Consider the following 25,741-nt stretch of genomic DNA (forward strand, 5'->3'; position numbering starts at 1 on the left):
GGAATAAAAGTAGCAGCAACTAGCCTTTTTTTTTTTTTAGAGACAAAAGAAAAACAAGATTTACTTCTGAAATAAAAGCCCAATCTCACCTTTAGCTTCTTTGTTAGGTTTAATCTGGGGTTTAAAAGACAGATTGTCATCAAGGAGGTATTAAAATGGGTACCTTGAGATGTATATACAGTAAGTCGACAATTAGTTTTGTCTCCAGATTTAGTTAAGATCATCATTTTAGTTTTATCTGCATTAAGCACCAATTTCAAGAACAGGAGTTGGGCTTCTATTTCTTTAAAAGCAGCTTGCAAGTGGTCTACAGCCGTCAACACAGTGCATCCAGAACAATAAATCACAGTATCATCGGCATAAAAATTGAGATTTTCAGTTTCAACATTTTTCCCCAATTCATTTATATAAATTGTAAACAGCAGAGGACCCAATATAGAGCCTTGTGGCACTCCCTTGTGGACAGCCAGGGTATCAGAGGAGCAACCATCAACTTGAACACATTGAGCCCCTGTCTGACAGATAGTTAGAAAACCAACTAACAGCAGAAACAGAGAGTCCTATATTAGCAGTAATACATTATGGTCCACTGTATCAAAGGCCTTAGAAAAATCAATGAAAAGGGAAATAAAATCTGGGGAAAATGTCGGGAAATCTTCAAGGTCTTTTACAGTAATGGACCTAAATCTATTTCTTAAAATTTTGATTCAATAGCCTAATAGAACAAAAATGGCGGCCACCCACATGTAGTTTTCAGTTTTTGGATAATTATCTTACGCCTGATGATGCCGAGGAATTGAAATGTTTCAATCAGAGTCTCTTCATCGAGGGTCAGAGGGAGCGGTGGGTTTTCTGTGTGAGGAACAAAAACAACAAAGACGGAAATATGTCGGCGGCTGTAAAAAAAAATAAAAATAAAAAAAAAACATTAACATTTCTTTTTAATTTTTAGGTGAAAAAGTTCAGAATCTTTTAAACACATTGGTTTTTTAATCTTCAAGCAAACATTCAGTATCTTCAGCGTTAGCGTCCTTTACTAATGTAAAAGTTGAAGCCTTTACTGTTCTTTCTGTCACCTGTTGCCACGGTGACACCATCTATCATCATCCTCATAGGGAGATGGGCAGAGAGCGCCGCAGCAGTAACAAAACACTTCCAGCCCTGCTGAGCCCCTCAGTGGCTTTAAAGGTCAGTGTGTGTGTGTGTGTGTGTGTGTGTGTGTGTGTGTGTGTGTGTGTGTGTGTGTGTGTGTGTGTGTGTGTGTGTGTGTGTGTGTGTGTGTGTGTGTGTCTTCACCGTGCAGTGTATCGATCCACATGTGGTCGCTGTCCTCCTTTTCAGGGGAAGCGACCAGATGGAAAGTGTCGGAGCGATCATCAGAGCTCATCAGACGAGTGAAATGTCACCGTCCTCCACTGGTGACGTCAGCGGCGTCTCGGGGGGGAAACGTGTGACTTCCACACGGGTTCTGATTATCGCTCTGTAACCACTGTTCACTCCAGCTTTGTGTAACTTCCTGAACAATTGGCTTTATGCACAGCTCCACTACTTCCTGAACTTAAAGCAGAAGTAAGCGATCCGGTGGTTTTGGCTACTTCCTGTCAGCAGATGGAGTTAGCAGTCCCCGCCCTCGTCCCTACGTCACCACATTCAGGCGCATCCCTTGGCTGCACACATAGAGAGGACTGCCCCTTTATGCCGTTCTCTCTCCTCATTGGATAAAGGTTGTAGGATACAAGGAAAGTTTTCTCCTCGGCTCAGAGCAGAGCAGAGTGACTGACAGACCCGTGTTTCAGACCAAACACTCTATGTAAGTGATTGCTGTCGGAAGATATAACTATTTAAGACTTATATTAACACAAACATTCACCTTACTTCTGCTTTGAACAAGCTCCTTTATTTCCTGTCTTACATTATTGGACAAACTGATTCATTTACAGTTTACAGGTTACGGGGTGCGTTACGTTTGTGTGGCGGTGTCGCCATGGAGACGAGAGCTGGGACACCGGGTCGGAGGCTCTGATCTTACAAGGTTGGTTTTCAGCCAAGAGACGCTCCACTCTCCCTGGAACTAGTTACAAGTCAATACAAGTCACACAGGTCGAGTTAAGGTGGAAATCCTCCCATCTACACAGCAAAATCAGCAGAGTCAAATTAACTCTATGGGAGTTAATTTTAACACTATTCCTGGTGTCCTATACGATCCACACCAGAAAGTGTTAATTTAACACTTAGTAAGAGAGTTGGCATTTTTACACCAGGTTTGGAGTTAAGTATTGACTATGTGGGGAGTTGGGATTTAACACTTATGGATACTTGCTTTACACCCACCAGGTGTTTCTCAACACCAATGCAGTGTCACTTAATTTAACTTAACTTAACTTAACTTTTAACTCTCAAGCAGGGGTTAGTCGATGACTCTTGCAGGTGTTGATAATAACTAGTACAATAAAAATGAAGGCATTTGACTTAAGTTATTTTTATTTTAAAAAATACATTAACAATTTGACAAACAAAACAGGACCAGTGACTCAAATAGTCAACTTTTTTCAACACAATAAAAGCTGTGGAGCATGTCGTCGTAGATGAGCCCAAAGACATAATGAGCCTTGAATAACTCATCAAAGGCTGCCACGGCGGTCTGGCCTTTGCAGGGGATCTCCTTTTGATCCAGGACGATGAAGAACCTGTGACAGAAATAACCATTACTAAAATTGAAGATATCAAGCCATAGTTTCATGTTCCACCACGGGCACTTTGCACTCGTAAAACATTTTCTCTACACACTACACACCTTTGGATCTTGTTTTTTTTTGGCTGTCCAAGAGCAAGGAGGAAGGATTGTCTGGTTTGCGCTCCCATCCCATCAGTCCTCCCAGGTAGGAAGGTTGAAAGACTGGCTCCTTCCTGTTGGCAATTGAATGTTATGTTAGTGATTGTTTGTTAAAGGTATTCCTTTTTTTTTACTTTTACAGACTGCAACTTTTTACTGAGCAAGACAAAAGTTATTTTTGTTTTATCATAAGGCACCACAGGATAAACACATAGCTACCTGAAGATATCTCACAACACAATGGTGATCAAGAGGTTGGGGGGAGGAGGTGCAGACATCAGCATCCCATCCTAAAGACAAGGTCATATTTGGACATGCACATAATGAAATGTATGACAGCAATAATATTTACAATACAATACTCTGTTGGCCACAGACAATAGTCAATTTAACTATCACATAATGGAAGACAATAACAGTACAATACAACAGAAAAGGCTGCTGTCCATAACAGACCTATGTTGGCTTAGCTTCTGACACCTATCCTCAACATGCTCAGTCTCCTTCACAAACTAAACTCTGAGGTGCACCTGCATCAAAATGCCGGTTAATGCTAACAGCTACAAATTGAAATGTGCTAGTTACCGGACATAGGCTAAGTGTTAAAATTCACCAGTCTCCTGCCGTGTTTAGACGAGCGACTGTTTAAAGTTACAAATTAAATTTGACATTGGTTGTGTTCGATAATATGGTTTAAAGAAATAATGTTAAACTTCAAAACCACAAAAGAAGTTTGCCCTTTGCCAGCTAGCTAGCTCACAAGCAGCCCTGCTGAACAAAGCTAAAATTTATCATGAATTCCATTACAAATATGATTGAGTTGGTGGATTATTTAGATCCCGAATTTACCCTGACACTTTACAGTTTGATGAGGCACATTAAAATAATATATTAATACTTACCAAAGGGTCTTGGTGCACACCGGGCGATGCGACCTCCACCTTCTGTCCTTTTTCGAGTGTGGCGCGAAAGGAGAACAATGAACAAGGGCCGCCCCCTTGCACGGGTTTACCTGGGCTGAAACGCAAGGGCAGGGACCCATGTGCTATTTTTTAACACCCATCCAGAGTTGATTTGCAGAAAATGACACTCACACATTTGACACCCAACTCTATCACCATCAAGACACTGGACAGAGTGTTACAATAAACAGATAAGACACTACATGGTGTTGAATTGACTCCAATGAGTAACACTTTATACTCCCAACACACTGACACCGAAAAATCAACTCTGCTGGTTTTGCTGTGTAGCGTTGCGGTTGTATATCTCAAGCAACTCAGTCGTGTTTTTCATGTTGCATTCACCTGAAATCGGGCAGACGGCAGACGGACGACAGCCGCTGCACGTAGCGGCATAAACAAGCCTCTATGTAAACAAGTGGTCCGTCAGCACGAGGCAAAACAATACACGTGACAATATGTTGTCATGGCGATGTGGTATTGTTTTACCGTCTTTCTCTGGACTTCTGTGACTAAAATGACATCTGGTTTGTTAGCGACGGCCGTCTGCCCGACTGCAGGTGAATGCAGCATCAGTGTAACGCTCCATTCCTCCTCACTGCGTTACCGCGGTGACTTTTCACAGACGCCACCTCCACCTGAGCCGACAGCTCCGGTGTCTCCGCTGAGTTTCCGTGGTTTCCTACCGTCACGCTGCCACTGAACGTAAAAACATGGCGACACCACATGGCAGCAGCACCGAGCTTACCCGCTCCATGGAGATATGAATGATATGAACGGCTCATTCAGAGCTGAAAGGAACACTTCACTTTGTTGATGGGGGGATTACTGGTTAATGAAAAACAGACTGAAGAACCAAATAATCGATTTTCATGAATAGAGAACAGGAGAAGTTACACAATGTCCCTTTAAACACATCAAAAACATTCACAACGTTTTCATTTCATTTTTCATTGAAGAAAATATCGTAGCTGTGTGTGTGTTTGTGTGTAGTGTGTAGTGAGCAGGTTGTGACAGTTTGGTCCCTGAACGCATCAGGTGTGAAATCAACAATGACAGACTCAACCACATGTTGATTACTGTATCCATGACGACCAGGTGTGGCAGGTCTGGAGGGAACCAGAATAAATGAACCATGTTGGACTTTGATTGTTGTGACTTTGTGACTTGAAATCTTCTGTCGCTGGACTTGTTTTTATTGACCGTGCAGCGACACGGACACATCGTTTTCTGTGTTGTGTCACACCCATGTTGTTATGATGGGATGTAAAGCCCTTTGAGACAAACTGTTTGTAAAAACGGGATATAGCTACAAATAAAATTGCCTGCCTGCCACTGGGCTCCACTGGGGAAAATGACATAGTATTTCTGCTGTGATTCTGCAGCTGCAGAGTCCTGACAGGAAAAACTGAGAAATGCTGTTTTTTCTTTGTCACCGTGGAGAAAATGATTGACGGCCCAGGTCTGAAGACACAAATCTTTCCTTTGGGCAGTTTAGTTTGATTATGTAATTCACAGCCATGTGTCAAGTATTAAAACTATTGTGGCGTTTTCGGCCTGCACTGCAAAAACTCAAAATATCTCCAAGAATATTTGTCTTATTTCTTGTCAAAATGTCTCATTTCTAGTCAAAACTAATCTCTTTCCACTTTAAATAAGACTCATCACCTAAAAAATAACTTGTTTTTAGATAATTTTCACTTGTTTCAAACTAATTTTCACTTGAAATAAGTAGAAAAATCTGCCAGTGAAAGCAAGTTTTTTGTGCTTGTAATAAGAAAGAAAAACTTGCTCCACTATCAGATTTTTCTTCTTATTTAAAGTGGAAAATCTGCTTGAAAGAAGTAAAAAGTGTATGAAAACAAGCTACTTTTTAAATGTGATGAGTCTTATTTTAAGTATAATTAGATTTATTTTGACTAGAAATGACATTTTGACTAGAAATATAAGACAAATATTCTTAGTAAGATTTTGAATTTTTGCAGTGTGGTGGTTCTTTAGACGATGCTCAGCTCCAAACGTTTTGGCCTCGTCCTTTTTCCAACTTGACAAAGTTTTGACTCCTTGACTTTGTCCATTAGCGACTCATTCGCTTCAGGTTAAGGTCATTATTAAAGCCCTGACATCACAGACCTTTAAACTCCCCTTCATCACACCCAGGCCCAAATGAATTTGCAGAGGTGACTGTGTTCTCTCAGTCCTGACCTCCAGACTGTATTTACCCTCTGATCCGTCGTCCATTCAGCTCAGCTCAAAAAACATTTTGGTTCATCAGGGTTTGAGCCAGGAAAGCTTCTTCTTCTCCTTCTTCTCTGCTTTGTGCTGTTTTATTGTCTGTTCATACACATAGCTACTACACATTATTAGCACAGATAGTAAACACACTCTATAGCAAGGCCGTAACCATGGAGTCAACATTGGAGGGGACCAAATCTATCTCTTTCTATACTGTATACATACCGTTCTTTCCGGACTATAAGCCGCTACTTTTTCCCCCGCCCCGGTGTCCCAGCTCTCATCTCTGCACACTGCAACACAAACGCGCTCCGTAACCCGTAATCTCTTGTTTATGACGGTTACACTGCAAAAACTCAAAATCTTTCCAAGTGTATTTGTCTTATTTCTTGTCAAAATGTCTAATTTGTGGTCAAAACTAATCTCTTTCCACTTAAAATAAGACTCATCACCTAAAAATGAACTTGTTTTTAGATCATTTTCACTTGTTTCAAACTAATTTTCACTTGAAATAAGTAGAAAAATCTGACAGTGAAAGCAAGTTTTTTGTGCTTGTAATAAGAAAGAAAAACTTGCTCCACTATCAAATTATTTCAAGTGAAAATCTGCTTGAAAGAAATAAAAAGTGTCTAAAAACTAGGTACTTTTTATGTGATGAGTCTTATTTTAAGTATAATGAGATTTGTTTTGACTAGAAATAAAACAAATGTTCTTGGTAAGATCTTGAGTTTTTGCAGTGTAATACTACACAAACACACACGGCGTAACATCATAGATGTTATGTCACGGCCACTGCTTCATTTATTGATTTTTCGCCGGCTTCGTTGTCAACAGATGCACATGGAGGAGAGGAGCGTAACCAGAACAGTGGAAAAGCGAGTGGACTTTAGCTGGTGCAGCCTATACTCAGGTGCGCTCTATAGACCGGAAAGTACGGTAAATTCGCTAACACATGGGATACTTTTTAATTTTTTAATCAGCTAGCTACATATTGGGGGGGACATTTTGAGCATATCTGAATATTGGGGGGGATGTGTGTCCCCCCAATGAATATGGTAATTACGGCCTTGCTCTATAGCCTACTGTAAACTGTAAAATAGCTACAAAAGTACAAGAGTTCATAAACTCAGCATCAAAATAAAAGAGTTTCACTTCGGTTCAAAGTCATTTATTTAACCAGCACTGGTTCTCTGAAGCTGTTTCATTAAAGCAGATATCAGCTTCACGGCCGTTTCGGCTAATGCTGCGTTCAAGGCAGGCTTTTGAAACCGTAAGTTACAGCTTCAAGTCACAACTACGACTTGGTAGCGTTCCAGGTAACCCGTAGCTCGTGTTTTTACCATCCTGTTGTCTGTGAAAGTTCCCTATAACGGCCACTCGTAACTTCCGACCCGTGAACTCGTACCAGATCGAACTGGTATGACTTCACAGGAAGGAAAAACACAAAGTACGAGTTTCTTTGAACGCACCATGAGTTAGCAGCCCCCGCCCTTGTCAGGCATCAATTGGTCCTCGTGCTACGTCACCACATTCACGCGCATCCCTTGGCTGCACACACAGCCCTTCATGCCGTTCTCTCTCCTCATTGGATAACACTTGTATCCCACAAGGAAAATTTTCTCCTCGGGTTACAGCAGAGCAGAGTGACGGAGAGACTCGTGTTTAGGCTGAAATACTTCATGTAAGTGATTGCTGACGGAAAATAGGACTATTTAGGACTTATATTAACAAAAACATTCCACTGATATCTGCTTTAAGGTGGAAATCCTGCATAGTTCCTCTTTAAATTAATTACTTCTTGTGTCTTTATGAGCCAATTTAAACGATTTTAACCAAGAAATATAAAGTTGCACGTGTTTTAACCATCACATGTGTGTCCTTTAAACTCAGTCACAACACATTAGCCTACACCTCTAGTATACCTCAGTGTTAAAGTCAACACTTCACTCCTGAATACACACATGTTGATGTTTTCCATCTCCGTGATGATGCCTGTGTTTTCTCTGGTTGTCTGAGTGCTGTGTCCTGTAAATACATAGATTTGATTTGACGAACAAGGTGAGTTTTAAATGTCAAATCTCAGAGTTTGACCAGCAGAGCTCTGCGCTGGATCTGAGTCTGAGTCTGACCTCGTTTACCACATAGGTCCAATGCCGTTCCGTGCAAAACAGTTTCTTGGCTGGAAATAATGAGACTCAAGGCCAAGAAATCATTCTGCACAAAGGCCTTTTGTAAAAACCACAATGTGTGGATGCTGCAGCCCCGATCTCCATCTCTTTAAATGACCGGGTACTGTAGAAGTGAAAGGAACTCGTCAATAGGGAGTGAAAATGTATAGCCGCCTTTCATAAAGGTGAAAATAGAGAAATATCGAGCTGAACCTGAAGTTTGTGACTCATCGTCGTTGTCGTCCTCGTCCTCGTCGTCCCCCGTTGGGAGCTGTGAGTCTGGGATGACTCACAAGGAGGTATCACCTTCACTTCGATCTCTAGATTTCTGTGAATTCTTTATTTCAGGGCAAATTAGAATTAAAAACTGTTTGTCTTTGTAAATATGATTTGACTAAATTGATGCTGAGTTGTTTATTTCCCTGGTTTATTGTCATGGTTTATATAACCATATTATATATCTGAATATGGAGACACAGGTCAACACAAAAATGCGCCAACAGAACAATACGAATCTGCTCATATCATACACATAGGCTACTGTAGATCACCACTTACAAGCATTTTATCTTATATAACCTGCCATATCTGTTTCTTTATCATCTTTTAACCTACCTCATTCTTTGTTTTATATTGATTAGCATTTTTCGGTTTCATGTGTGAAAAGACGTGAAAATAACACACAAAAAAACAGTGAAAATAAAGGCATCTTATCTTACACTGTAAAAACTCAAAATCTTTCCAATAATATGTGTCTTATTTCTTGTCTTTCTCCTTAAAATGCGGCTCATCACCTAAAAATTAACTTGTTTTTAGATCATTTTCACTTGTTTGAAACAAATTTTCACTTGAAATAAGTAGAAAAATCTGCCAGTGAAAGCAAGTTTTTTGTGTGCATATAATAAGAAAGAAAAACTTACTCCACTATCAGATTTTTCTACTTATTTCAAATGAAAATATGTTTGAAAGAAGTAAAAAGTGTCTAAAAACAAGCTACTTTTTATGCGATGAGTCTTATTTTAGGTATAATGAGATTTGTTTTGACTAGAAATGACATTTTTATTAGAAATAAGACAAACATTCTTGGTAAGATATTTGAGTTTTTGCAGTGTATCTAATCTTATCTTATCTTATGTGACTATTCCTGTTTTTCTTCAGCTGTAACAGGAGCTTAATGCTTTGGACGGGGATTTGGAAAGTGAGTTATAAACACAGGTGTTGAATGTTCTTCTTCTTAATATTGTTTGGAGGACACGACACAATGAGAGCAGCAAGATGGAGGCAGAACTCTGTGTAACTTCACCTGCAGTAAGATGCATTATAATAATAATAATAAAGCATCACACATCATATACACTGCAAAAACTCAAAATCTTACCAAGAATATTTGTCTTATTTCTAGTCAAAACAAATCTCATTATACTTAAAATAAGACTCATCACATTAAAAAGTAGCCTGTTTTTGACACGTTGTACTTCTTTCAAGCAGATTTTCACTTGAAATCATTCTTTCTTATTACAAACACAAAAAACCTGCTTTCACTGGCAGATTTTTCTACTTATTTCAAGTGAAAGTTTGTTTGAAACAAGTGAAAATGATCTAAAAACAAGTTCATTTTTAGGTGATGAGTCTTATTTTAAGTGGAAAGAGATTAGTTCTGACTAGAAATGAGACATTTTCACAAGAAATAAGACAAATATTCTTGGTAAGATTTTGCAGTTTTTGCAGTGTAATGACGACTTCATGTTCTCCTGTATAACGACTATAAAAGGTGACGGTGTGTTCACGGCCTGTCCGTTTCACAGCCGCCGACCCTTTTTATCCTGACCTCGGTGTCGACCTTTACGGTTCCCTACATGCGGCGTTGATGCCGTCTAATGATGCGAGCGGCGACATGAGGGCCAGTCTCCATCACAGAAACCATCATTAATGCTTCCTCTGCAGCTCTATTAAAAAGAACATTCATGCTGCTGTACATCTAACCATTATATGAAGGTGAATCCACTCTGATGCCAACAAGGACATATATACAGTATAGTCCTTTAATGTTTGTAGTTTATAGACTGGGAGCAGCAGCACAGAGGAGGAGGGGGGATTACTAATAGGAACACACCAGACTGGAAATCAATTCACTCACCAGGCAACAACGGTAAAATAAACACATTCAGCAGTGACGGTGGTGTTTTATCAGGAGCTGTGTTTACAGTCCAGTCCACCGTCTGCAGGAGAAAGAGTTTCACCTGGAGCTCAAAGATGGAGAGGTGCACTTAGAAGAAATATAAAAATAAAAAATGGAGAGGAAGTTTTTATCTTCTCTGCCACCGTGTGGTGAAGAAATAAAATGCAGCTGCATCAGATCCATTCTCTGTTTTTATTGTGTGTTTAATGATCAGGGTTAGATTTTGCACATTTGGGTGCAGCTTCGGTCACATTCGCATATGTGTTCTTCTTAATCCGTGTTGAGCTTCAGCTGAGGTTTTCACTCCCAAATCCACATGAAGACTCAGACCTGGACTCTGGACCTGGACTCATGAGTGATGATACTTTACTGTAAACTCATTGTTTCACTGATAATTGATAACTCTAATTGTTTCAGCCTGAATCACATTTTCCTGTGTGTTTTGATGCTTTGGTTCTGATCTCTAATCTCCATGTTTGGATGAATTTATAGTCAGAAGTAGAGCTGGGTGATGTTTTTCACAACAGTCGACATCAATATACAAGACCACTCCCAAAATGATCAGTTTCTCTGGTTTTACTATTTATAGGTATGTGTTTGAGTGAAATTATTATTATTTTTTTATTCTATCAACTACAGACAACATTTCTCCTAAAATTGAAATAAAAATATTGTCATTTAGAGCTTTTATTGGCTGAAAATGACTAAACTAGTCTAAATAACAAAAAATATCAAGTCTTTTCAGACCTTGAATAATAATAATGCAAAGAAAACATGTTCATATTTATTCCTAAACAACACAGCAAGAATATTTAAACTCAGGAAGAGTTTATAAATCAGTTTTTGTGGGATAATGTCGATGTTTAATCCCAGATGTGGTTCAGGTGATGACCTCATCAGTGTCTCATTAAGGAGAAGGAGTTGTGTTTGTGTTGGTGTTTATAAAAAAGAAAAGAAAAGAATGACTGTCACATACATGTAGAGATGCTTTTAAGAAACATTTGTGAAAGTGCTCTCTTATTTTTTTTCCAGAGCTGTATATCATGATGTAACTCAAATCACTATTTTTGTCAAGCTTAAATGTTCCCTGTTACTCATGAGTGAGATTTGAAGATATCACAAGGTTATTTTTTATTTAAGTATTTATTTTCTGATGGACTGAACCCCGAAACATTGTGTTTTATTGTTTTATTGTAGATGATATTGTATGAATCTGTTTATTACTTTGAATTTAAATTGTTTTATTTTTCCTCTTGTAGCTGAGCCACAGAAACACCTGAAATCCCTTCAGACTGTAATTAAACCATGAAAACCTGCACACAGCAGGAAATACGCTCATAAACTCTGCATGCGGTCTCAAATTACAATACAGCTCTGATTAATTAAAAAAGATTATAATTACTCAGTATTGTTCATTTTTTGACTTAATATTGCCAGTTGTTGCATGTGGGAGTTGTCATGTGTATGAAGTTTGAAGAAATAATCCAAACAATTGCAAATTCAAATTATAAAAAATAATCTTTTAATGTAAACTACATGTTCAGTGCACAAAGAACAAATGTACAAAACATAAACTTGACATTTTGATTGAGACAGAAGATAAGCATGTTAAAAAACATCAATTAACATGGTCTTGTGAGTTAATAATATCATCTTAATTAGTTAAAGTGATCAGCATAAATAGGACTGTAAATAAATTATGAGCCTATTCTCTCTGCCTCCAAACATCCTTGGTGAGCAGGTTGTCAGATTTATTCCCCCAGTGGATTTTCGTGTTTTTTTTTTTCTTTTTCTTACTTGGGCCATTTGCATCTGTGGATGAAAAGAGGGATCATAGCTGTGACTTTGTGTCCCAAAGTAATAAAATAAAAGCAGTAGAGTACGAACAGCTGCGTGTTTCTCACCTGCACGAGTTCTGATCGAAGCGCTGGCGTTTTTGGGCGCAGATGGAGGAGTTGAGGTGGCAGCGGTGGATCGGCCTCGGCTGCAGGGTGGGCGCAGGTTTTGGGAGACAGTCGCATCGATCCACATCGATCTCACAGTCCGGCATCCACGAGCTGAGAGGAAACTCTGAGCAGGAGGAAGAAGAAGAACAGAGACAGTAAATAATTACTTCATCACTACAACATACAGGACACTTTATCATCAGAGTGTGTTTTGAGTTGTTTAAAGGGATAGTATATAAAACCAGTAGAGTCCGAACAGCTGCATGTTTCTCCATAACACTTCTTAACAAAAAACCGGTCCTGCCTCCTCCATAGTAGAGTAGAAGCAGGTGTTACGGACGTTTGAGTCTTAGTTTTTATTTTATTTTCATTTTCTTTTTTCTTTTTCTATTATTTTAATCCAAATAATGGTGGTTGTCTATGTGCTCCACACGCACCATACTTTCTGCGGCTCTCTGGTTGTTGCATAGTTGCATGTGTACACCATGGGTAATATGTTCTGTGTATTATGCTCTGTGTGTATATGGACATGTATGTGTACACCATGTGTAATTATGTTCTCTGTGTGTATGTGGATGTGTACATGTGAATGTGCAGATGTATGAGTACCATGTGCTCGCTATATGCATGTGTGGTTTTAGATGCAGCTGTGTCAGCACTTGTGCCCAAGACAAGTTTCCTGTCAAGGACTAATAAAGTAGATCTTAATCTTAATTTAATTTAATAGTTCACTCAAAATTGAAATTTCTCATTATCTACTCCCCCTCATGTGGACTAAGGGCTGGGAGAAGTTTCAGAGTCCTCCGTGGCTTCTCTGAGTTACAGCGGGGCTCCGTGCAGCACTGCATGTCCATATGACGGTTTGTTTGTTTGTTTGTTTAACCTTTATTTAGATCTCGAAAGCCATTGAGGGTAAAACCCTCATTTCCAATGGCGTCGAGAGCACATCAAATCAACAGCAATCATATAACAAATACAGTGATCATAAAAATACATCAACAGCAATACGATCAGACATTATCAACAATTTTTTAGGATTTTTTAAAACAATTGCATTCAAAAGTATGCATATTTATGATCATGTTTTTAAACTGGCCTGGGGTAACAAATGAATTCATTTTCAGAGATCGTTGAAGAGAGTTCCAGGTATGAGCAGCAGAAAAACTGAATGCAGTTCTACCGAAAGCTGAATCCGTCCGAGGAACCTGGAGTGTTAGATAATCATTTGAACGAGTTGAATAAATTTGAGATGGCCAGTTCAATAAATTACTAAGATATGTTGGTGTAAAGCCAGTTAAAGCTTTATAAATAAAAAGGTAGTAATGTATGTCTCTTCTGATTGATAAAGGAGCCCATCCTACTTTCTTATACAGTACGCAGTGATGGGTAGAATAAGTGGATCCGGTGATAAATCTGAGAGCAGAGTGGTATAATGAGTCGAGTGAGGCAAGAATAGAAGCAGATGCATGCCTGTAGATGACATCACCGTAATCCAGAACAGGCATCAAAACGGCCTCTATTATACGCTTTCTATAAATTAATGGAAAGTTAGATTTGTTTCTATAGAAATATCCAAGTTTTTGTTTTAATCTAACTGCAAGGTTGTCGATATGATATTTATATGTAAGTTTTTGATCCAGCCAGATGCCTAAATATTTGTATTCAGTGACTCTTTGTATGTCATGTCCAGAATGAGTGGTGATACATAAGTTGGTATTTATTGTATTTCTGGATTTTGAGAAGATCATGTACTTGGTTTTGTCCGTATTTAGAATTAGATTGAGATTGAAAAGAGAATACTGGAGTTTGTTGAAGGCTTGCTGGAGGGCTTCAATGGCAGAGTGTGGGGTATCGGAGACACAGTAAAGAATTGTATCGTCAGCATAGAGATGGGTGTGACAGTTGGTTATTGTGGATGTAATATCATTGATATAGATTGTGAATAATACAGGTCCTAATATGGATCCCTGCGGAACACCTTTCGTTAATGGTAGGTGTGAAGAATGATGATGTCCCAATGTCACTGACTGTTGTCTGTTGGATAAATAGTCCTTGAACCACTGAAGTGAATTTGAATTGAAACCAATGTCAGATAAACGTTTTTGCAGCAGGATGTGGTCAACAGTGTCAAATGCCTTTGATAAATCCACAAATAGAGCAGCACAGTATTTTCCCTTGTCTAATGCACTTATGATGTCGTTGGTAACAGATGAAATAGCGGTGACGGTGCTATGCATAGCGGTTGCAAATGGATACCACTTTTCTTCGTCCAAAAAGACTCACCAAAAAACATCCAAATACCTCCATGCTGCTCGTATGTAATGTCCCTCTTGTATTGAAGCCCCAACATGAGAAATCGTTCCGCCGGTCAATCTGACACAGGCAAAGCAGTGAACTGAGACACTGGGAGCTTCCACTACCAACAAGCTTAAAATATAGACTTATTTAATTTTTTTCGGAACAATTTCTCATGTTGGGGCTTCAATACAAGAGGAACATTACAGACGAGCACTATGGAGGTATTTGGATGTTTTTTGGTGTGTCTTTTTGGACGAAGAAAAGTGAGCTCCGTTCTCAACCGTCATATGGACATGCAGTGCTGCACGGAGCCCCGCTGTAACTCAGAGAAGCCACGGAGGACTCTGAAACTTCTCCCAGCCCTTAGTCCACATGAGGGGGAGGAGATAATGAGTGAAATTTGAATTTTGGGTGAACTATCCCTTTAATACCATGAATGAAAAAATACAAGCAAAAAGTGCTTACATGTTAAATGTTGTGATTCATTGCAAAGATTAGTTAAAAAGTGGTAATTCAATGTTCACTTATAAAAATGCCTGATGATCTGAGGATCATGTGGATCCGTCATCCACTGCTCTTGACTTTCAGGTAAAAGAGGTTAAAAAGATCAAAAGGATAAAAAAGATTATGTGTGTTTGTGATGATTTATTTAACATGTTTTAAATTAACTTAAAGCAGAAGTCAGCGATCCGGTGGTTTTGGCTAACGTTCTGTCAGCATATGGAGTTAGCAGTCCCCGCCCTCGCCCCTACGTCACCACATTCACGCGCATCCCTTGGCTGCACACACAGAGAGGACTGCCCCTTTATGCCGTTCTCTCTCTTCATTGGATAAAGGTTGTAGGATACAAGGAAAGTTTTCTCCTGGGCTCAGAGCAGAGCAGAGTGACTGACAGACCCGTGTTTCAGACCAAACACTCTATAGAAGTGATTGCTGTCGGAAGATAGAACTATTTAAGACTTATATTAACACAAACATTCACCTTACTTCTGCTTTAACTTAAGTTTCATTTTGAAGCGACTTGTTTCTTTCTTTATCTGAGGTTAAATTACGAGTTTGGTTAAAACACAGATCTGTTATTGATTACTAATGCCTTGTTCAGCCTGTGTACAAGAACCATGGATCTATTATAATATAATACATCCATGACAAGAATATGTGTTTAATGCTCATGGGAATAAAACGGTGGATTTGGCTGAAGCTACATAGAGTCCTTGTTGTTTCTTCTATCGGGGGGAAACATTGTGCATTGTGGTTCATTAATTAAGCAAATCAACTTAATTACACCACACTACTGTCATTTACACACACACAGACCTGGCGTGGTGGAGGGGTAGGGTATGCATCTGTCGGAGGAGCAGTCCCAGATCAGCCCGCTGGCACAGAGCCTCCTGGAGTCCCCGGCCTCCTGCAGCTGGCCCATCGGGGAGCAGCTGCACCGAGACCGAGACGGAGACGGAGCAGAGCAGCTGGATCAGAGAACAGCACCAGGAAAAACACTAAACTTCATCTGAGAGAGGACGAGAGCGATCGAGGCTCTGGACTCACCCGCTGCTCCTGTTGGGCTGAGCGTTTCGTCGTATGATGGCCGGCTCCATGCACCTGCACTCTGTGTGGTTGGCTACTTTAATTAGCACAGGCTCAGGTACGTACTTGGAGGGAAAGACACTAAGGACCTGAAACACACACACACACACAGACCAATACAGTATAAAAGTGTTTGCATTCATTCTTAAAGGGATAGTTCAACATTTTGGCAAATTGATCCATTGCCATAATCCCTATAGTCATAGCAGTAGGTTTGTTACCTTTATTTGTCGGTGCAAGCTATTTTTAGAATGGCGGAGCAGAGCCGTGAGCTGCTCAGAGCTACGCTACGGAGGCTCATGGGATTTCTTGGTTTCCCTCATCAAACTCATCAAATACACAATCCAACAACTCCACAACGCTCTGGTGGACAAGTTGTGACCTGCACATTCACCACGCTATGAGATAATAACACAACGTTACCACACAGAGTTGTTTTAGAGGGAAATGCAGAGTTTGATGAGGGAAACCAAGAAATGAGAAGGGGACCGAAACGTCTGTGCTTGCCTGTCCTGCAATAAAGAATCGCCAAAGGGATACTGAGAGCGTGCTGGCTTTTTCTCCCCTTCTCAGTCTGCTGGTGTAGCCGTGCATCTCCTCAAGATTTATCTGTTTATATTTTTTTGGGTGAGTGCTCGCTTCTTCCTCCTGTGGAAACCAAGAAATCCCATGAGCCTCCGTAGCGTAGCTCTGAGCAGCTCACGGCTCTGCTCTGCCACTCTAAAAATAGCTTGCATCGACAAATAAAGGTAACGAACCTACTGCTAAAACTATAGGGATTATGGCAATGGGCCAATTTGCCAAAATGTTAAACTATCCCTTTAAGATCGAGGTAAAATGTAAAAGTTTAAAGAAGTTTGACTCACAGTTTTATTCACATACACAGTGGTGGTGTTTCTGCAGGTGACGCCCTCTAGATTGCAGCAACCGCTGCACCTGTCAGTGGCAGAAACCAGTTCACATCTGGGTAAAGTGATGTGCATGGTTCAAAACGTCACAGTGTGTCAGACATTCAGCCACATGGTAACAAAACTTCATCCAGGTCAGAGGTCAGTAGGTCAACCTACAGACCCCGGATGTTGATAACAGCTAACCCCGGACTCAGAGGGGAATAGCACTAGCCTATCAGAACTAAATATTGGTGAAATGAAGGAGTTTCTCTGCAGATAATGTGTTATTTAGAGGCTGCATTCTGCTGCCCTGTAGACTCCATTATACGGATATACACGCCTCTCGGCTGGAGCTCATTTCATCACAACCACTTGTAATGACACCAAAGTTATCTGGGTGAGGAAATGATCGGATTTTATGCTAGAAATAAGGTCCAGATTGTAAAAAAAAAAGCAATTCCCCTTTAAAGAATAACATGATTAGAAACATATTGAAACAGCTTCTCCTCCTGTTTCATATCCAACACAAGGTGCCTGTTGTTGTCTCAACAGAGGATGTTGTTGTGTTTACTGTGTGAAGCTCTTTGAGACACATAAACCTGTCTAGTCTTGCAGACACAACACATAAACACAAAGCGCTGACGTGGGGTCAGTTCGGGCGCAGGAACAGGAACATCAGAGTGTTGAATCTGAATCTGGATTCGAGGCTTCATATCAGACGAACCTGTGGATGGAGACGCAGGGCGGCTTGAAGAACATGGAGGGTTCGGTGCCGAGCTCCTTGGCCACGTCCACACACGTCTCCCTGGGCATGCACTGAGTCCGCTGCCACTCCTCATCTATGGCTGCACATGAGAAACACAACGTTCACGTCATCACAGCCTCTCTACAACATGAACGGGAGCGTACCTACATGTATGTTCCCCGGGTCCTATGTTCCCCTATACCCTCTTTTTGAAAATAGACCAGAGCAGCACTTTTATGCAAATGAGAATGACTGATGCATCCTGGGTAATTTAGGGGCAGCGCCCGGCATCCCCCCATTGAAAAGTTCAGCCTAACTGGCTTGACAAACTAACTAACAAAAAGTTGTCTATTAACAGGCTGTTTACAGACAACACTGAGCCAAAACCTCCCGGTGATTCGACCAGATACGTGTAGATGTCTGGGTCAGACATTTCTGGCCACTGTGTGGAGTCATTGATCACTGTGGGAGGCTAAAGGAGCATACCGTAGATTCATTCATTGTAATTTTTCAAGATAGCGTGAACGGTGGGTTTCAAAGAGGGTGTCAAAATAATTATGAGACATACACTGCAAAAAATCAAATATCTTACCAAGAATATTTGTCTTATTTTTAGTCAAAATGTCATTTCTAGTCAAAACAAATCTCATTATACTTAAAATAAGACTCATCACATTAAAAAGCAGCTTGTTTTTAAACACTTTTTACTTCTTTCAAGCAGATTTTCACTTAGAAAAATCTGATAGTGGAGCAAGTTTTTCTTCCTTATTACAAGCACAAAAAAACTTGCTTTGACTGGCAGATTTTTCTACTTATTTCAAGTGAAAATTTGTTTGAAACAAGTGAAAATTTGTTTGAAACAAGTGAAAATGATCCAAAAACAAGTTGATTTTTAGGTGATGAGTCTTATTTTAAGTGGAAAGGGGATTGTTTTGACTAGAAATGAGACATTTTCACAAGAAATAAGACAAATATTCTTGGAAAGATTTTGAGTTTTTGCAGTGAAGTGCTACAAAAGAAACAAAAAATAAAACATTCAAATTGATTGTTAGTTAGTCTACGCTCCATCAAAACACAAAAAGCCACTGAGTGCAATGTAAAAATGCCGGGCGCTGCCCCTAAATTACCCAGGATGCATCAGTCATTCTCATTTGCATAAAGATGCCGCTCTGGTCTATAGGACCCGGGGAACATAGGGATGATCCCCAACATGAACAGGTTTCTCAAAGTTTATGGTGTTTTGGGTGTTGGACCTTTGAGGATCTCCAGGCTGTAGGACTCTGCAGCGTAGCGCGTGGAGCGGTGTGAACCCACGGGGGGCGGAGAGGACAGCGTCTCCGTCGGAGCCTCCGGCTGCTGCAGCCGCAGGCGACACTTCCACAACTTCCAGTCGGGAAAGTCTGCGAGTCGGAGCAGCTCGTCCAGGCTGGAGGCCGAGCGCACCTTCCTCTCCCACTGCTTCATCACCTGCAGAGGCACAGCATCAGGTTAGCTTTACCCCACTCTGTCTGTCAGTGTTGATGTTTCTAATGAAAACTAAAATTAAATCTGTTCTTCAATCACCTTTTTTATAAAATTCAACAAAAGCTTCATCCCATCTGCCATAGCTGAACTAAATAAGTCAATGAAAAGAACATAACCATGAGGAATGTACATGTAAATGTGGGGTGCAGGGTCTTACAGTATATGTTATATGTTTTATGTCCCTATTTATGTCCCTATGTATTTGTGGTGTATGAGATGGGGGAATGTATGTAAATGAATGTAATTTGCACTTCTCGAGGCTGTCTGTACGCAATGGTGAAAACAATTTTCCTTGTAAAGGACAAATAAATTCATCTAATCTAATCTAATTTTTTTTTTTTCATGACTGAGATGAGATGAGAGGAGAACTGGACTGACATCGTTAAACTCTACAGTAATAGTATATTCATGCAGCTCAGAGGAGAAACTCAGGGATCAGGTTCAAGAAATTAGATGATGTTGATGTTTTAACTCTTTTTTTTTATGATAACAATGATTAGAAGAAAAAAAAAACTAATGTATTAAATTAGCCGATGAGACACAAACCTGAAGAAACTCACTGATGGTCAACAAACGTTAGGCGGGGTTTGGTTTTTTTTTTTTTAATTAAAGCTGTACAGAAAAGAAAATTGAATTTGAGCCCACTGTGGGTCTTAATATTAGTGTAATAACTCATCTATTAGACGATGTAGCCCAAACTTTGTGCAAAATTCTATTTTTGAGTAAATCCAGGATGAAATTGTGGTATTTTTTTTCCGCATTGGATAATGCAGGCGCACGGATTATACGTCAGCCTGCACACGATTCACCAGCCACTGATATTGGATCCGTCATCCGTCAATCAAACGTCTGAGACACACACACACACACGGAGCTCGGTCTCGCCCCAAGTTTTGAATATCCCGCCCGCTCAATAACGACCAATCAAATTCGTTTTTCTCACTCGGGTAAAATCGAGCTGCAACTCGTGGAAACTCGGCGCGACAAACAGGACAAACGGCCATTTCTGTACACCTTTAATACAACTCCAAAAGCTACAGAGTTCGTTATATCAGTTATGTTCATTAATCTTTTATACAGGAACACTGAACTGTCCATGTCCCGACTGAGAGGAAGACATGCACAGCTCTTTAACACAACGACAACCGTGTCCAAAAGAACCACAGTATCCCCAATAATCACTTTGATCAATGACTCCAGATCGGTCTGTCTCTGTCTCTGTCTCTGTCCACCACTTTGGTCCAGACTGAAATATCTAAATAAAAACAAAACAAAAAAAAACTTCTGGTTGTTTTGCATTGAAATGTAAAGTTAAAACATATTCATGGTCCCCAGACGACGACTCAGGATTCACTTATTTAGTTTATTGTCATCTCCACAGTAAACAGATGTTAAAAAACCAGGCAATGAAACTCTTGCTTCTCTTCACATTAAAACCAAATTGATAAAGAGATAAATAAAAGAGACTAAGAACAAATTTAACACACTGGTTTCAGGAGAGCGAGTGAAGCTTCCTGACTCTCCCAGTGCCAAATATTGTTGGATTTTGACAGAAATAATTACAAATGTTGAGGTAAAAACTTTTAGGTTTGACATAAATGAACTTTGTGACAACCTTCACTTTCCATCCCGGACCAACGACGACAGGGGAAAATGTAAATTTGTCAGAGAATCTGATTTATAACAAAAAAACCTGAACAACCTTTTACATTCCCATCAACTCAAGCTACAAACACAAAAACCGTTCATCTGATCTCTGTTAATCTGCCTCTTCACTCACAGCTGCACAGTTACACTGTTCACGTTGCTCTTCAGATTTTATTTATTACACCAAAGCAGATGAATTTATGTGATGAAATGTAGAGCACTAAAAATAGGCCCCGGCTCTGGTAAATATTACATTACAGCCTCACAGAGCTGCTGACGGAGCCGCTGACTCTTCACACATTAACACACCACAGACAGTAAAGATATTTGCAGCTACATTAAATATTGTCATTGTCCTTTTTTTTCTGCCTCACACTGACTTGATGTGACGTGGAGCTCCACTCGTCCTCACGTCAGACTCATTAAAAAAAAAAAGTGTGATAATGAACAGCTCCGGTCCGACTTCACACCTCTGTGTCTGTGCCTCTGTCTACTGAACAACATGCAGTTATATACAGATGTTTAGATCCTTCTCCATGATGCAACGCCTCTGATTGGTGCCACATTTATTCTGCAGCGTGACAACCACCCAAAGATTACTTTGTCCTCCGTGCCTTCTCTGAGTTACGGGGGGGCTCCGTGCAGCAGTATTTCTCCATATAGTGGTTGTGAATGGATACCACTTTTCTTCGTCCAAAAAGACACATCGGCTCGGGTAGGAGGCAGGCTAACACTACCCATACGCTTCCAGTGTTTGAGCTAAGCTAATTACGGGCGATACGGCTCTATCTCCCTTGTTACTGCACGCACAGTGGAAAGGATGGTGTCTATCTGCTGGTCATGGACTCGGGAGTGAGGCAAGACACGGGAAAAAAAAGTTGGCGTATCCCTTTAAATGTTGACTGGGAGTGTCAGAGCAAAGATGACGATGATGATGATTTAACGGGAGAGATTCAGACCGACAGTAGTCTGTTGTTGGTGTTGTTACTGTACATCCTTGTTTCCATGTGGACGGGCCTCAACAAGCCGCCAAACAAGAACCTTCAAAAAAAAAACTGTGAGCAGGAGTCTGGAGGAGAAGCTGTTTGAAAGACAAAGCAGATTATGATCTGATTCAGTTTCTTCTGTCGACTGAACTTCTGATGAAGTTCATCCATAAATAAAGACTGTTCATGAAAACATCTTCACTTTACTTCTAGGACATAAACCCTTTGCTCCGTGCTGTATAAACACAAGAGGAATGATGTCCGGTATGTGCGCACACACACGGGTTGTGACTCAGGGCCGGAGGAGAAGACTAAAACCACCTGTCATGGTTCCACTGAGCAGCAAAGTTCCCACGGTGACGTAAAACCAGAACGAACTGGAATAACACAATCGATTGGATTCAGAGTTTCGGCGCTTTAATTTGTCCTTTTGTTGTCTTTGTGTTTTTGATGATGAAATGAAATGTTACATCATCGAGCACTAAATCTAAAGTGATGTACGATGTGAAGGATTTTTACAGCTTTGTTTTGGTTTCAACTAGTTGAAATGTTAATAGAGCCAAGGGTGTGATCTGTCTGCATGGTGAAAGTGGAGGAGAAGTTCCCAGGCAGGAAAAATCAAAAAGCCTGAATCCGGATGGTAGTTCCTGCACTGCAAGAACTCAAAATCTTTCCAAGAATATTTGTCTTATTTCTTGTCAAAATTCCTCATTTCTAGTCAAAACTAATCTCTTTCCACTTAAAATAATACTCATCACCTAAAAATTAACTTGTTTTTAGTTAATTTTCACTTGTTTCAAACTAATTTTCACTTGAAATAAGTAGAATAATCTGCCAGTGAAAGCAAGTTCTTTGTGCTTGTAATAAGAAAGAAAAACTTACCTAACTAACCCTAACCCACTGTCAGATTCTTCTACTTATTTGAAGTGAAAATATGCTTGAAAGAAGTAAAAAGTGTCTAAAAACAAGCTACTTTTTTGTGTGATGAGTCTTATTTTAGGTAGAATGAGATTTGTTTTGACTAGAAATAAGATAAGACAAATATTCTTGGTAAGAGTTTGAGTTTTTGCAGTGTGCCTCGGCCTCTCTGCCGGCCCAGGGCGGAGGCACGGCTCTGCACTTGTCTCTGAACCAGTGTTTTGTTTTATTTACTCTGGACAAAGCGTAATGATCTGAGCCCTTGATGTGTTCAGTGTGCTGCAGAGCAGAGCAGAGCAGAGGGTGGGTGGGGCAGCCTGGCCCCATTCATGACTGCTTCCACTTAAATCAGACAGAAACAACAGAAAACAGGGAGGTTTCCCCTCTGCAGCAGCAGCTTCTACCAGAGGGGAAAGACCAAGTAATGAGAAACAGAGAGAGAGGAGGAGGAGGAGGAGGAGGGGGAGGAGGGATGACAGAGAGGTAGAGTGGAGAGAGAATGGAGCGTAATGGAGATGAATGATGTCTTGATTAAAGGGATAGTTCACCCAAAATTCAAATTTCACTCATTATCTACTCACACCCTCATGTCGACTAAGAGCTGTGAGAATTTTCAGAGTCCTCCGTGCCTCCTCTGAGTTACAGGGGGGCTCCGCGCAGCAGTATTTGTCCATATAATGGTTGTGAATGGATACCAACATTCTTCGTCCAAAAAGACACACCAAAAAACATCCAAATACCTCCATGCTGCTCGTCTGTAATGTCCCTCTTGTATTGAAGCCCTGATATGAGAAATTGTTCCGCCGGTCACAGGACACAGGACACAGGAAGAGCAGTGAACCGAGACACTGGGAGCTTCCGCTACAAACAAGCTTAAAATATAGACTTATTTAATTTTTTTCGGAACAATTTCTCATGTCGGGGCTTCAATACAAGAGGGACATTACAGACGAGCACTATGGAGGTATTTGGATGTTTTTTGGTGTGTCTTTTTGGACGAAGAAAGTAGGTATCCATTCACAACCATTATATGGACAAATACTGCTGCGCGGACCCCCCTGCTGTAACTCAGAGAAGGAACGGAGGACTCTGAAACTTCTCATAGCTCTTAGTTGACATGAGGCAAAGTAGATATGATGAGTGAAATTTGAATTTTGGGTGAACTATCCCTTTAACTGATTCAAGCACAAGAGGGAAGAAGAGGAGTGAAGTGGTTGAGTGAGAGTTGTGTCTCTGACGCAGATACAGCGAGCACATGACGACTGCAGTGATTGAAGGCAGCACATGTGAGTGTGAAGCAGCAGCACACTGATAAAAACTCAAAATCTTTCCAAGAATATTTGTCTTATTTCTTGTCAAAATGTTCTACTCAATACGAACCTCTTTCCATTTAAAAGACTCATCACCTAAAAATGATCTTGTTGTTAGATAATTCTCACTTGTTTCAAACTAATTTCACTTGAAATAAGTAGAAAAATCTGCCAGTGAAAGGAAGTTTTTTGTGCTTGTAATAAGAAAGAAAAAAACTTGCTCCACTGTTAGATTTTTCTACTTATTTCAAGTGAAAATCTGCTTGAAAGAAGTAAAAAGTGTCTAAAAACAAGCTACTTTCTATGTGATGAGTCTTATTTTAAGTAGAATGAGATTAGTTTTGACTAGAAATAAGACAAATGTTCTTGGTAAGAGTTTGAGTTTTTGCAGCGATGTGGAGAGTTATTAACAACAAGAAACAAAAAGACAAGAAGCTGTACAACAAACAACACTACAACTCACCCGGCTGCCTCCCTCTCTGTGCACGCCTTGGCCTTGTCCGTGCACGTCGTTGATCCAGCTCAGCTCCACCACCAGAGTCACCAGACAGGAGAGTCTGCACAGGCTCTTCCTCATCGTCACCCTCATCCCTCCACACTCCGCTCCGTTCGCTCCGCTCGCTCTCTGACTCTGACCGACTCTCAGCAGCAGCAGCAGCAGCAGCAGCGTCAACTCACAACCCACTGCCTCTCTCTCTCTGTCTCAGTCAGACCACACACACACACACACACTCTGTCTCCTCAGTCAGTGCAAGTATGTGCAACACACACTCTGACACTGATCGGTGTGTGTGTGTGTGTGTGTGTGTGTGAGCCAGACGTGACCTGTCACAGCAGCCCAGACGCCCCCGAGCCAAATGGAGGAAGAGGCTAAAGAGGCTTTAAAACAAGTTCTTCCTCCGGATCTTGGAGAGCAGCTCCATAACTGGAAGAAGCTGGAAGATGAAACACAAACTCCTCACACACACAGCAGCTGATCTGTTCTTCTCTTCTGCCTCTGAACAAACTCCTTTTTAAAGCTAAATTCTCCTCCTCCTGAATCTGAATCTGAATGTGAATCTGTGCGGTTTCCCTCAGCTGATCTCAGGTTTTAACTCCAACTCCCTCTGTCTCTCCTCTCTTCACTTCTCCAGATGCTACCGGGGTTTTGTCCAGAGACAATAAGGCCACACACACAGCTCGTGTCCTCTCGTCCTCTGTGTGTCCACTAGTTAAATCCCAGATCAGTGTCAGTGTCTTCTCCTTCCTCTCCTCCTCCTCCTCCTCCTCCTCCTCTTCTGGAGCTGCCAAGCCGCTTGCAGCCAACGAGCACCAACACGTGGTTTAAATGTGATCCAGACCTCCGTTACGTGTGAGGAGGAAACAGGATGGCAGCACCTCCCCTGTCCCACTGACACTCCCCTCACCCATCCATCCATCCATTCATCCATCCATCCATCCATCCATCCATCCATCCATCCATCTTCACTGATGCTTTTAAGCACATGGAGGTTTGCAATTTGAATTTTGTTTA

The 25,741-nt window shown here is 40.7% G+C and overlaps 1 protein-coding gene across 1 annotated transcript; it reads right to left on the reverse strand.

The window, feature by feature from the left end:
• Positions 1–11,918: 11,918 nt before the first annotated feature.
• Positions 11,919–24,881, reverse strand: vegfd (vascular endothelial growth factor D). Its single transcript, XM_083997279.1, has 8 exons — positions 24,692–24,881; positions 19,097–19,310; positions 17,823–17,943; positions 17,075–17,144; positions 16,170–16,297; positions 15,939–16,054; positions 12,282–12,447; positions 11,919–12,189 (listed from the first exon to the last, which is right to left on the reverse strand). Exons 1-8 carry the CDS (start codon positions 24,815–24,817, stop codon positions 12,171–12,173), a joined length of 960 nt encoding a protein of 319 aa, XP_083853405.1. The 5' UTR covers positions 24,818–24,881; the 3' UTR covers positions 11,919–12,170.
• Between the last annotated feature and the right edge of the window lie 860 nt (positions 24,882–25,741).

Source organism: Trachurus trachurus, assembly GCF_905171665.1.
Source record: "Trachurus trachurus genome assembly, chromosome: 3".
NCBI lineage: Eukaryota > Metazoa > Chordata > Actinopteri > Carangiformes > Carangidae > Trachurus > Trachurus trachurus.